This window comes from Metopolophium dirhodum, chromosome 9 (genome assembly GCF_019925205.1).
Source record: "Metopolophium dirhodum isolate CAU chromosome 9, ASM1992520v1, whole genome shotgun sequence".
Taxonomy (NCBI): Eukaryota; Metazoa; Arthropoda; class Insecta; order Hemiptera; family Aphididae; genus Metopolophium; species Metopolophium dirhodum.
In genome coordinates this window covers 15626896-15640858 of record NC_083568.1, presented here as the reverse complement: position 1 = coordinate 15640858, position 13963 = coordinate 15626896, and the positions used below count along the sequence as shown (strand labels likewise).

General features: G+C 26.4%; 1 protein-coding gene across 6 annotated transcripts in view; it reads right to left on the bottom strand.

Moving 5' to 3' along the window:
* Positions 1-13963, bottom strand: part of LOC132951904 (protein lap4-like) — a 36443-nt gene that overhangs the window by 962 nt on the left and 21518 nt on the right. For 2 of the 6 annotated variants that reach the window (XM_061023955.1, XM_061023957.1), the window contains exons 12-34: positions 12875-13000; positions 12718-12819; positions 12459-12599; positions 12224-12329; positions 11821-11996; positions 11508-11762; positions 11293-11436; positions 11148-11228; positions 10787-11071; positions 10367-10627; positions 8868-8978; positions 8572-8751; positions 7891-8049; positions 6457-6810; positions 6238-6396; positions 2466-2864; positions 2181-2271; positions 2049-2105; positions 1570-1693; positions 1421-1511; positions 1230-1340; positions 1021-1158; positions 181-372 (exon numbers count right to left, since the gene is read on the bottom strand). In XM_061023955.1, the coding sequence (XP_060879938.1) occupies positions 181-372; positions 1021-1158; positions 1230-1340; positions 1421-1511; positions 1570-1693; positions 2049-2105; positions 2181-2271; positions 2466-2864; positions 6238-6396; positions 6457-6810; positions 7891-8049; positions 8572-8751; positions 8868-8978; positions 10367-10627; positions 10787-11071; positions 11148-11228; positions 11293-11436; positions 11508-11762; positions 11821-11996; positions 12224-12329; positions 12459-12599; positions 12718-12819; positions 12875-13000 (3843 nt within the window). The remainder of the gene's footprint in view (positions 1-180; positions 373-1020; positions 1159-1229; positions 1341-1420; positions 1512-1569; positions 1694-2048; positions 2106-2180; positions 2272-2465; positions 2865-6237; positions 6397-6456; positions 6811-7890; positions 8050-8571; positions 8752-8867; positions 8979-10366; positions 10628-10786; positions 11072-11147; positions 11229-11292; positions 11437-11507; positions 11763-11820; positions 11997-12223; positions 12330-12458; positions 12600-12717; positions 12820-12874; positions 13001-13963) is intronic. The other 4 variants (XM_061023956.1, XM_061023958.1, XM_061023960.1 and 1 more) reach the window with 4 other exon arrangements.

Genomic DNA, 13963 nt, shown 5'->3' with positions numbered 1-13963 from the left:
TGACTCGTGTCTATAATGTCAACCATGCAGCATGCTATATAAGGTATGTTCTATGTAATATACGAATGTATAAAACAGTAAATAAGAATTCAATTGTGTAGGTACAGAGACAGAAAATTGGTGCGAAATTCAGAAACGAGGTGGGTACAAGGTACTTGATTGTGTACGGTATTTAGGTACCTCTTTCTCAATGACTTTTTCAATAATTTCGACAGTCCTGACTTTCAGCTGACCGGAAATGTGGTCAACATACTGCTCTGTCCGTAGAGAAACACTCTCGCCGACGACTGTCTCACGTTCCGACACCTTGGTCTGGACAGGGGACTCGCGCAGGCGCAGGCGAGGAAAGTCCTCGCTGGTCGGCCGCAAGTACTAATTATAGCCGCCACCAAAGGCCAATTAGTTTTGACATTAATATTATGTATGTTTAGTAGTTTATTATTATGTATAAATATTAAAATACATGCTAAATAGTAAATAGTAACAGTTGTTTATTTGAATAAAAATAAATAAAAAACATTATTAATTAATACAAATTATTAAAAAAAAAAAAATAACAAGACATTTAATTTTTTAAGTTAAAAAATAATAAAACAGCAGTTAATAATAATGCCATAAACAAATGGGTTATAAATCATCACCATTGTGCAAAAAATGATCAAGTATAAATATATATGTATATATTTTTAATTTAAATTGTATATAACATCTTAATTTTGTTTTTTATTCACTTGGTCACTTTTTACACGTTGTCAATTATGTTGTGATTTATACATGCAAAAATTGACTAAGTGAAATATATAAATTTCAAATTTCCAATCATAAAAAATTTTACTTGATAACTTTTGCATGAAGTTGACATTATATTATATTATAATATAAATTAAAAATATTAACATTATGAATCTCCTTTTGATTGGGTATCATGAAGCTCAATGTTAGACAAAATTAAAAAGCAATGAGATGAATTATAATGTCTTATCATTATATTATGTTCTATTTTTTTTTAAATTTAATTACCTCCAGTGCTTTGTTTTCAATACATTCTTTTGATTGAGTGTCTGGCATTTCGTCACTATCAGCATCACCGCCATTAGTTGATTTATTTTCGCTTATCTCGCTCAGTTCTTTTATTACTATTTGTGCTTGTAAAGCGTCCTTATATAATGCAAATAATATTTAAAAATAGTAAATATTTAGTGAATTAAGCATATAATATAGTATATTACTTGTTCCAAAGACTTTAATCGGGCTTGTCGCCATGCAGCTTTTTTTTCAGCATTAAGTGAACGTTGTTCAGAAGGAGAAAGTTCTTTGTTGTTTTCATTGGATATAATCCCCTTTAAAAATACAAATAGGTATATTATAATTATATTTAAATCTATAAGATGCATTAACAAAAAAACTTTTTTAACTGTACTTCTTGATTTAGTCTTTCTTTCATACGCTTCTCAGCTTTAGCTGTTCGTACACACTTGTTAGTATTGACATTTCTTGGCATCTCAATACTTCTAAAATATAAACCATAGTCAATTTCCTTCAATAATAAACAATATTTAATTAGCATACTGTGTATTTTCAAAAATCAAAGCACCACCGTCATTATCATCTTCATCATCGTCATCATCACCTTCTTCAATAAATTGTTCATGTTGATTTAACCTTTGCTTCATTAATGTACCCATTTTTTGCTCTATAAATTGTTTATAAAATGTTTAAATCAACTAATTAAAAACAATGGTATGTTAATAATTAGAAGTAGGCCGAACTCAAACCGAAAAATATGTTCAACATCAAACCGAACCCATACCAAACATTTTTTTTAATACTGAACTAAATTCAAACAGCTTATGAATTAAACTTTTTTTACTCTTCTCAAAAGAACAATCACTTTTTGCGCATCATGAATGATCCAATTTTTTTTGGCGTTTATACATTTCTTTGAAGTTTTAAACTTTTTGTTGGAGTTCAGTGAGGTTTGATTTTTCTAACATCAATTATTTCGACCCACCTCTATTAATAATGTATTCCTAGACGTAATTAAATACCTTCTTCTTGTTTCATTTTTTCAACTTCGTCCTGGCTTAGGAAACTAAATACTCTTTCTATAACACATTATCATAAAGCAATAAGGCACAAATTACATAGTTATTCAAGTGTTCAAAGTTGAATCTACTAACCAGGTTTTGGACTAGGATTGTGGTGTTCTTCCATAGCTTTTTCAAAAAACTTTTTTTTATCACTAACTGAAGCTTTGAGACCAGCATTTTGCTAAAAATATCACATGTTATAAACATTATATTGTAATATAAATTTGTCTCATACTAACTAAATTTATTATTTATGTATATTTAACTATGATAAAAATACAGAGCTTTCATAAAATAATTCTAAAAGCTATAGTTACTATTAAAAAGTATAAGATACAGATAAATAATTTCTACACAGTATAAAGAAGATCGTACCTCACAGGGATTAACTGCATTGTAATATGTCAAAAGTGACGGGGTATCATTATATATTTCCAACCAGTGAGGAGTGGACGGGTGTGTGGAATAATTTACGGGAGGTGGTTCTAGGGACTGTGTAGTGTCCAAGGATGAGCTACTTTCAACATCTGTGAAGTCTGGAACATAAAACTGGTCGGCTGGCAACGTATTCACTTTGGTAACATAAGGCATCATTTCTACTTGAATAGGTTTTGGTCGTTCCACAACGACTGTTCGCAGAGGAGGATGAGGGTTATCATAAGGAACATCCTGGAAATGTATATGTTTTGGTGGACGGAAAGAGGATTTTGAGGGGGGGGGTTTTTTGGGAAGAGAAGGTTTTGAAGGGGATATGTTAGGCCGTTTCTGAACTACCTGTTAATGTTCATGCAAAAAATAATAGCAATGTTAATGTATTTTGGCTGCATTATTTTTTAAATCAGTAGTGTAAATAGTTCATTGGTTTTACAATTAAACACCTATTTATACCACTTGGCTTTTTATTCTCAAATTACATACATGCATAGTAGTAATTATTAATATAAATAGGTCCAGTAGTATGTGCTTATTTTATTGCTGGTATAAAACTATATTATAATAAATATAATATATACCATAAAATTAAACAAGAAGAAATTAATTTTATTTAAAATACAATGTTAAAATAAGTATGGACAGTGAAAGAAATTTAACTTTAGGGTAGGGGGAAGTTTACAACATTAAGCAATAATAACAAATATATAAAAAAAACAATAGAGGATATAACATTTATAGTATATTATGTAAATCTATGTGTTAAGAAAATAATTAAATTATTAATTAATATGAACTAAATTATAATTAAAATTTAATGGTCCGCTCAATATCATAAAATTAATTATTATAAATATATGAATGTAATTACTCACTCGGTATTGGTTCATTAAGTATACTATTTATACTTAAACACTATTATAATATATTTTAACCTTATTTATATGGTGAGAAAAATTCTTAGATCAGTAATAACTTGACGTTGTTAAACTTGATGAAATGCGATCACAAAATGCTTAAAAATTAAGAATAAGAGAAAAAAATTACAGAGTAAATATTAGTTTAATTTGTACAAATTTAAACTATCTTAGAAATATAATGAGATTAATTGAGAAAAAAATTCCCTTGTACTGTGTTTGAGATGTTATAACCCGGTCACAGATTTAATGACACACTGAAAATAACAAATTGAAAGTAATATTTAGAAACCTTAGAAATTATTCCTTAGGTACCAACAAAGCAATTTAATGTTATCTCATTCTAAAATTCTATAAATTGAATAAAATTGTTTATTGAAATATTATGCAATATATAAATACAATATACAAATGACAAGAAAAATATTTGTATAAATCGTTGATATTAACAAAAAAGAAAAATTTCTATTTTATATATACATACAATTATATAGGTAATCTAGAATCTAGATTCTAGATGCTAAATTTTTAATTAGAAGATTTAATTTTAAATATTTACATTCTTTTAAAGCAAATAAAACAATTTTTAGCACATTAATCATACTTCAACACAAATATAACAATTAAATTAAAATCAAAATAGTTAAAAATTATAATTTGATTTGAACATGAGTACATAACTGTTTTTTTTTTATCAACATTTTAATTTAATCAGTTTCTAACCTAACCTAATGACAGATGTTATAATTATAAGGTATGAAATATGAAAATAATTGAGTCTTAAATATTTTTATGGAAAATTGAAGAAATTTAGGTGAATCATAATCATGTACGAATAATGTTGATTATTAAAAAAACTATTTTTACAATGTTTATTTAATAAAATGTAAGATAAATACCTAATCAATGTTAGGTATATAAGATTAATTGTTTTAAATATTTTAGTTTATAATTTAATTAATTTTAAATTGCATAGAGTGTGATAAACAGGGTGTATGAAAGCAATGCCTAATATTTGTTTAATGAGTAGCATCTTATTATGAATTTTAGATTTGTAATATCAAAGGATTTATTATAATATATTCTTATAAGTCCTCTAAGAGATCTATTATACTTTTGTCATTGAATGTACTTCATAACATTTTTTTTTTTTACATACATTTATAATTATTTGGGATAAATGCATGTTCTTCTTAAATAGAATTCAATTAAAAAAATTATCTGAAACTTAAATTGTTTCATAAGATTGAGCAAAACTTGAAAAATATTAATTAATAAAAAAATATATATAATATGCAAAATCATGCAAAATAATTTAAATCAATCAGATAATAAACAAGCATTCTCTGAAATACAATCAAAATTTATTTGAAAATATATGATATTTTTTAGTATAAAACATAATATCTTGAAAAATCATATAAATAAATAAGAGCATACGTATTTTATTACTCAGGATACATGGACCTCTATATAGGGAATATTTAAAATTCTACAACTAATTAAATTAGTACTCTTAATAAAACACTTAACGTTAAATAATGATCTATAATAATTAAATATTAACAGACATAAAATATGTCATGGATTGGATTAGTTTATAATTGTAAATAAATATTATTTTTTTTGTACATTATAATTACAGTGGAGTTCAGGATAATTCATATCTCAAGCAGCATAAAATACATTTGATTAATGTATTTTAAGTTATAAATCACAAAATAATATAACTTGAGGCAAGAAAAAAATATTCTATAGTGTAAATTTAAATTATAAAATTATAAGATTTATAGTTATTGGGATTTAACTGTATACCTTAACTGAAGCGAAAATTTAGTATACGTTGTTTCATAATTTATGAAATGTCATTCATTGTAATAATATATTTCAGTTTTTTAAAATAAATAATGAATGTACATACATATCTATTTTATATATAAATATTACTTAAACATCTTACTTACAGTTTTGCTTAATAATTATTTAATGAATTCATAAATATATTTAGAACTGTTATGAGTGGAATTTGTATTGCAAAATGTAATCAGGTAACTTAATTTGTTTATTTAAAAATTATATTTTACATACGTTTAGCAATTAAATTTAATCGACATTTTACAGATTTGATGAATATTATCACAATTTATGAATCCATAAAGAATAGAATCAAACATGTAATTAATGTTTATTTTAATATTTAAATTTAATTATTAAGTAGTATTTATATTTTAAATATTAAATAATATTATAACAACCAAAGGAATATTACTTTTGAAGTTCAACAACCAAAGACCAAAATAACAAATACATATATATATATATTTTTTTTATTAAGTTGAGCTTTGGCAGCTGAGCCCGACTCGAAGTTTTTACTTATTAAATTATCAAAGCAAAAATATTTTCATTAAATAGAAAAATAAATAAAATGGTCAAAACAACACTTATAAATTATTTTTTCGGCAGCAGTGCTTCTAAGAGTAAACAATAAAATAATACAATTAATATAATATATTCATAGAGTAATAATAAACAATATTATTTTAACGCTGTTTGCAAATCAGAATATATTTTAATGAATTTTCATCTCATGTATTTTTATAATAAAAATAAATTTATATTTATACAAACATAAACATCAATTAAAAAATATTTAGCAGCCAAAATAAGCACATGCTACGCAAGTAAAATTAAGTAAAATGTATAAGCGGTATCTTCACACCACAGACAGTATCAAGGAAATCTACTAAAGCACATGAGCATCAAATATAATTTTTATATTTGAGCATTTGTACACTTACTTGATCAGCTTGAGGGGCTAAGGTATGTTTACTCATAACTATAGTTGTAGTTTTTTGAATATCACCTGATTTTGGCCCACCAGGAGATTTAGGTTTTATAGAATTTGAATCAGTTGAGTTGAGCGTCAACATTTCAGCAGCTCGCACTACATCCAAAACCTAAAAATCAATTTGATAAAAAAAATTAATAATCTAAAGACTATAGTTATTAATCATTACTTTTTCTTGGGTAGACTTTTCTTTAACCTCGTCTAATTCCATATTTTCTAGCTCTTCCTTAAGTAATTTTTCTTGGTTTTCCCATTCAGCTAATTCTTTTTTAATTTCCATTTCTTGTTTTATTACTTCAGAATCATCATCATCTCTATCTAAACTAGAGACACTCTGAGAAATCGATCTACTCTCTCGCCTGAGTTTGCCCTCATTGACCAGTCGTTCGACTTCTGCTTTATCGTAACCTTTACATACAATCATTTGTATTTGTTGACCAGCAGTCCGCAAACAGTTAACAGCTTCTTGGTGAGTAACACCCAATAGGGATACATCATTCACTTCTAAGAGACGCATACCGACCTGAAAAGAAAAATAATATACTACATACCAGAAATTAAGATATTTAAATACAAGTATAAGAAAACAGCAAGATTAAGTAATTTATAATATTTATAGTATACAAGATGAATATTTTTTCATGGACCACTCTTTATTTCAAAAAGAATTAACGTTTTGAAAATATTTTTACATGGTTCCAAGTTGTTACAAAACTATGTATTTTTAAATATTTTTTAAGTTATTACTTTTTTGAATGACAACATACAGTTTGAATTTCATATTCCAAAGTATTCTAAGTATTTTGATACATAAAAATTGGATTTACAACGAGTTTATGAGTTATAATTTATAAGTATTTAAAATTTAGATAGGAGGAGTAGTGACCAACATTTGACAGGGTAACCGCCTATCACTCCACTGCGTTCATCTAAACAATAAGTTTTAATTCATAAACTACTCGTGCTTAATTTAATTTCTATGTATTGAAATACTCAGAAAAATATTCTGTTATTGAAGATTAAATTAAAACTGTATGCTATCGTTTAATCAAGTAAATAACTAAAGAGGTTAAAACAACTTAAGAGGACGCTACACAGATATTTGTTGTATCTGTCTTACAAGTGCATAGCATAGCAAATTTACGCCAAGCAGATCATGTCTAACTCAGTCAGTTTAAAAATTAGAGTGAATCGACTTGATGAAACTTGATGGTAAAAACATTATCTGTGTTTGTATGTGTTTTTACGATAATTCAGTTTTTAAGTGAGTTATGAGCATTTTTGATTTATGCTATATTATATACGCATAACTTACTAAAAAATTGAATTATTGTAAAAAACACTCACATACAAACACGGATAATGTACTTACCATTAAGTTTCATAATATCGATTCACTCTAATTTTTAAACTAACAGAGCTAAACGCGTTCTCCTGGGTGTAAATTTGTTATGTTACACACTTTTAAGAAAAAGACAACAAATGACTGTGCAGCTTTCTCTCAAAAACCATGTAATAAATATATTTTCAAAAATATCAATACTTTTTGAAATAATGAGTAGTTCTTGATAAAATATCACTTTATAATTTAAATTAAGTTTACTTTTAATCGTCCATCTCTTTTAGCTGCACCACCAGAGTTAATCTTTGAGATGAAAACACCTTCATCAGTTTTATCAAGTGGATTACCTCGATGGCCTCGAAGACCACCCTTGATATGCATGCCAAGTTTTTCACTTGCTTCCCGGACAATTGTCAATTCCTATTATATTTATGACATTGGATATTATTATGAATAATGTTTAATATATACCACAGTCCACAATACATTTAAATTCCAATGCATTGTATGCTTGGATTACCAACTTATTTATATAAATAATAAAGCACCTTTAGTAACACATCCAAAACACTATTTAATTGTAATTTTAGGAATGAAACTCTTTAAAAAAATGAATACTCCAAGTATGACCAATAAAAATATTTATTATAAATGAATATATTTGCTTATAGCAATGATATAGATTTTATGATTAAAACTTAATATTTTATTAATTTGCTAAAAAAATTATGATTTACACGCGATTATGTTACAGCCACATCACGTATTATTAGAAATATTAACTTTGTAGGGACAACACCTTGGGATGGAATTTAATGTTTTTTTTAGGCAACTCACAGATGAGAGGGCATATTAACAATATTCTTTGGTTGTTTTAGATCTAGTTATTTAAGTTGGTCATACTATTAGTATTATACAAGGGAAAATAATAATTTTAATTACTTGGAAGTTGTCTGGAAGAGGGTCGTGTTGTACTGTAAGAGTAATTTCTTCAGTTGGCTTTAAAAGAGTTAGTACTGCGTCTTGATGTGTCATTTTTGTGACATCCTCTTCATTTACTTTTAATAAACGGTCACCCATACGTAACTTTCCTGAACTTTCAGCTATGCCACTACGAACAATCTATAACCATAAAATAGTAATAATAATACAATAGTTTTGTTAATATACATGAATAAAATAAAGTACACTATACTACATTTATATTAATTAATATTTTACTACTAGTATATATTTACATGAGAAATAAAAATTCCATGTTCTTGTAATCCAAATGGTATGCACGGATGATCTGTTCCTCCAATTATACTGAAGCCCCAAGAACCTCCTTCTTTTACTAAAGTGACGTTCTAATAAATAAATAAATAAATAAATAAAAATAATTTATGCAATTTATCATTTACAATAAGTTAATATTTTTTTAAATTATAAATATTTATAAAATTTTGATAACTGACACACAAACATTTGTTTATAATATAAATTTAGTGACACATCATTTTGCAATCTACGTGAATTTATATACCTACCTGAGTTCTTCCTTATAACCTTCACCGTGCTTGCATGTTTAAAATCAAAATTAATGGTAAATATTTATGTCTTATAAATGTATATAGCTAAGCAAAATTTTAATGACAGTATTAATAAAACAAACATGCAATATAAAAGTTCAAATTATAAGCACCACCAAAACACTACTAATGTACATTTTTAAAAAGTTTAATTATAAAATAATTTAACAAATATTCAAAATTTCTGTCGATTTAAAAAACAACAGTTAATTAACAACAATAAATGTTTCAATATTTTTTGAATAAAAGTTTTTATATACATTTAATAGGATTCAATAGAACTAAATAATATCAATTTAATAAATTATCAAAACGTAAGTTTCATATTTTGAACATTACAATATTATAATGAATAATAATAATGGCAATATATTGAGTTGATAACTAACATTATTAAAAAGAGAATCGAGAAATGTATTAGTTTTCAATGATATTTTTCTTATAACACTAAATTCTAAATTGATTCTAAATAAAGTCTGAAAAGTACTTTGAAGTGGTTCATAAGTATGATAATTGAGGAAATAGAAATATGATTTCTCTTTTCTAGATAGTTTCTGAATGCGTGAAGAAAAACTACTACCAACAGTCAACATTTTATTAAGAAGCATCAGGCTAGGTAAATATAAACAGAGTTACATCCAGTGACATCTAAACATCTTTGGAAACTGTTTAGAAATTTGTATTTGAAAATTATACACTGGGATTTAGTAATATGCATAAAAAAAATATGTAGACAATTATGTTAAAAATGCATTAGTAATAATTATTATGACAACACACCTGCAAGTTTATGTTGTATTGTTAAAAGATAAATTTCAAAGGGATCATGCAGTTTTAGTAATATAATTATAAACAAAGTTGTATAAACTCATGTTTGTGTGTCAAAAAAATAAAAATATAAATATAAAAACATATTGAAATTATACAGTTATATAGCAAGATATAATTTAACAAGTCATGCAAAGTATTAATTTGATTTTGTTTATGAAATAGTTTTATTTATAAACATTATTTATCTTTAAACCACACACACACACACACTTTTCATGCACATTTATTATATCAGTCACTTTTCATGCCTTAATAAACTATACAGTCATGAAAAGAAAATTATATACCATCACCGAATTTAATAATGGTGAATAATTTGTTATTGATTAACTTACCTCAATAATGACAGATTTAGCTAAATCGTTATCTGTCACCCTAGTCACCACAGTTTCAGTAAATGTACTTTTGGTTATAGTTTCAGTGACACGACCTAAAGTAGTTGGGCTCTCCCTGAATTCTATCCCATTCAAAGTGCTGGGCTTTTTGATAGTTAGTGTAGTAACTACAGCTACTGGCTGCTCAACTTGATTTCCACTGTTCTTTTGAAAACGCTGTGGAATCATAGCTTCAAAATCTTCGTTGGTCAACGGCTTAGGCTATTATATAGCGAAACAAGGTATCCCAATAAATTGATTTATTAGTAGTTTATAGTTATAAATAAAAATGAAGAACATGTGCATAAAACCATAACAAAGTTTGTGTGTCAATTTTAAAGTAAGCTAATACCGATCGAAATAATAAATATAAAAATTTACTTGTACGCTTTCAGAATCGGAACTGATAGACGATGACTGAGAAACTAATTTCCTTGGTGCAGGTTTTGGTGGAGTTTGTGGTGGTGCTGGAGGAGGAGTCTTTGGTGACATGTATGAACGAGATTTAGTGGACGCAATACTTGGAGAAATAGAATTATGAGATTCAGAATCTGAGTATCGAGCATCAACTATTCGCTCACAAACAAGACGCACAAACCGTTCCAATCCAGTTAACATTGATACAGCTTGATCATGACGGGCACCAGCCACATCAATACCATTTATCTTTATTTATCATAATAATTATAAAATATAATACATTTATTTTAAAAAGTAATATCAAAAGAATTTTTTTACATACCGATATAACTTGATCTCCAACTTGTAATTTTCCATCTTTTTCAGCAGCACCACCTTCTGTAATTCTTGATATAACAATTGGCTAAAAATGAATACAATATATAAATTATATTTTTTTTAAATTATTAATTAATAATAATTATTACTTCATTATTTTCTTTGCAATGACTAGAACCTTTTCCGCCAGCTATGCTAAATCCAAGACCATTCTGGTCTCTGATTAAAGTCGTATACACAATTTGTTTTTTTGTTGAATCTAATTCTTTCAAAGGATCTGGAGTTTTTCGATTCTTTACATAAATAATAAAATATATGTAAGACTAATTTGCATGTAAATTGTAATAAAATTATGGAAAATTACCCTATCTAAAGTATAGCCATTAGTATGTTCATAATTGTTCTGATGTGAGATAACACTAGGTGCTCGACTATTACTCAAACTGGATGAAGCCGATTCACCTGGAATGTGTATAGCCCAATCTTTAGGTTGGGGGTTGGTTTCTCTTAACACTTGAAGTACTAAAACTGATCCACAAGAGCGTAAAACTTCAACAGACGTGTAATGATCAACATCAACTAATGACTGACCATTGGCTGTAAGAACTTTGTCTCCAACCTAAACAGAAAAATAATTAAATCTTAAGACTACATTTTAAATTAATATAAAAATTTACTCTAAGCCCAGCTAATTCAGCAGGTCCATCAGGCGTAAGTCTGGACACAAAAATGCCTTCATCATTTCCTTTGAAAGGTGTTGAATTTCTACCACCAGCAATTGATAATCCCAGACCAGCAGATGTTCTTTCAATTCTAACTTCAAATAATTCTTCTTTTCCTACCATTTCGCCATCTACAGCAACAAGTATAAAAATAATGTTTATATTACATATTATACGACTATAATATGTAATATAAATTGAATCATAAAAACAGACCAAATTTTTTGTAAATTAATATTCTAACACGTTTGGGATAAGTTTTCTTTTTTCCATTTGGCATGTGTTTAACAGTTGACATAAAAATTGATTTCATTTTGTACTTTTTTAAAGAACAAAAACACAATAAATGTATATTTACCTAGAGCAGTTTGATCTACTAATGACTCTGGTGGAGTGGGAAATAATACCGAACTTTTATCTTCAGATAAGGAGTTTTCATTTTCAAGACTAACCAATTGTGCCTCCTAACAAAATAAACAAAAGAATAAAACAAATACACTTGAGAATAATTAAATTTGTTCAGTATGAAATGATAAATAATTGTTTAAATATCAGGTTTACTTTTAATTTTTAGTTTTACTTAAAAATTATACCTGTTGTTCAATTAAATTAGCATCTATAGTAATTCTTTTATTTTTCAAATGATGAGGCGTGTCTCTTCGATGTAATTTCATAGGCCTATTTTGAATATCAGCATCAAAGTTTGAAGATGGGTGGAAAACTACACTCTTTTCCTTTAAAATGATCAAACATATTAGTGACGCTATTCAGTTTATTTAATTTACTTAAAATAAATAAATACAATGTTATTTATGAAGAAATAAGGTAAATAAATAAATAATAATAATAAACCTCATAGTTGGTATCTTCTTCTAAAATACTATTTGTTTCTACAATGGATTCTACTTCTTCTGAATGTTTTTCATTTATCACATCATTTCCATTGCTTTTTTCCTATGAATAAAAATTATGATTATATTTAATTTAAATATAAAATATATTTTCTTACAGTAGAATCATCTCCTTTTTGACTGTCAGTTAAACTGCTTTCATTACTTCTGGTCTTACCAAACAGCTTTGTTGCTTTAGCTTTCAGCTCTCTGGGATGTGGAGTGTTGTGTCGCACAAATGATGTCTGAAAATAACCACATAAAATATTTAGGATATATAATTATTAGAGATGAATATATATTTGTTTTTAGTGAGAGTAGGACAAGGTCAACTATCAATGAATAGAAGTTAATTGACCAATCCATACAATGTGCAACTTATTTAATATTTAGCTTCTATGCATCTTTAAATATATTATATAATGTAATTTATATTTAAATAAATTGAAAAGATATATTGTCATAACTTGTGCTTGGATTTGTATGTAAATAGAAAAAAATATATTTTAGTGCAAGCTAACAACTTTCATATGCAATAAATGTTTAGATGATCAATAAAATTAACTCATTTTTGCATTCAAAAATAGTAATATGTATTATTTTAGTGACCTATATTTTCAATTAAAATTTTAAAATGTATTACAAATTTTTTGAATGAAATATGCAGTGTATAATTTTTTAATTTAATTTGTTATGAATATTAAAAATCAAATATGTTTATAACTACACAATAACCATTATATATTTGATAGTCTTTATTATCTATGTTATAATGTGTGGGAATTTGGGATCAGTTGTCTGTTTTCAAACTTTATTGAAATCAAGACAATGAAAAAATATATTATGCTGTTAAGTCAACAGTAAATTAAGTAATTATAACAAAAGTGTATATACATATTTTTAAATTTTAAAATTAACTTAATTAATTTGGCTGTAATTACCCTTCTAGAGTGTTAATAAAACTAAATTTATTATTTGAAGATTAATTCTTAGGAATTAAAAAAAAAAGTTTTAATCAAGTGTTTCCTAAAAATAAATACCTATTTATATTTCTAAAAAAGGAGTATGGGATGAGAACCAATTAGTTGGATGTGTATCAGTCAGTTGATACCAAAATTAGCTTTGGCCCATGAAAAATCGAAAGGCATTGCTTGGGCACACACTAAACACCTATGCGCATAAAGAAATTTAACGATATGAAGAATCTA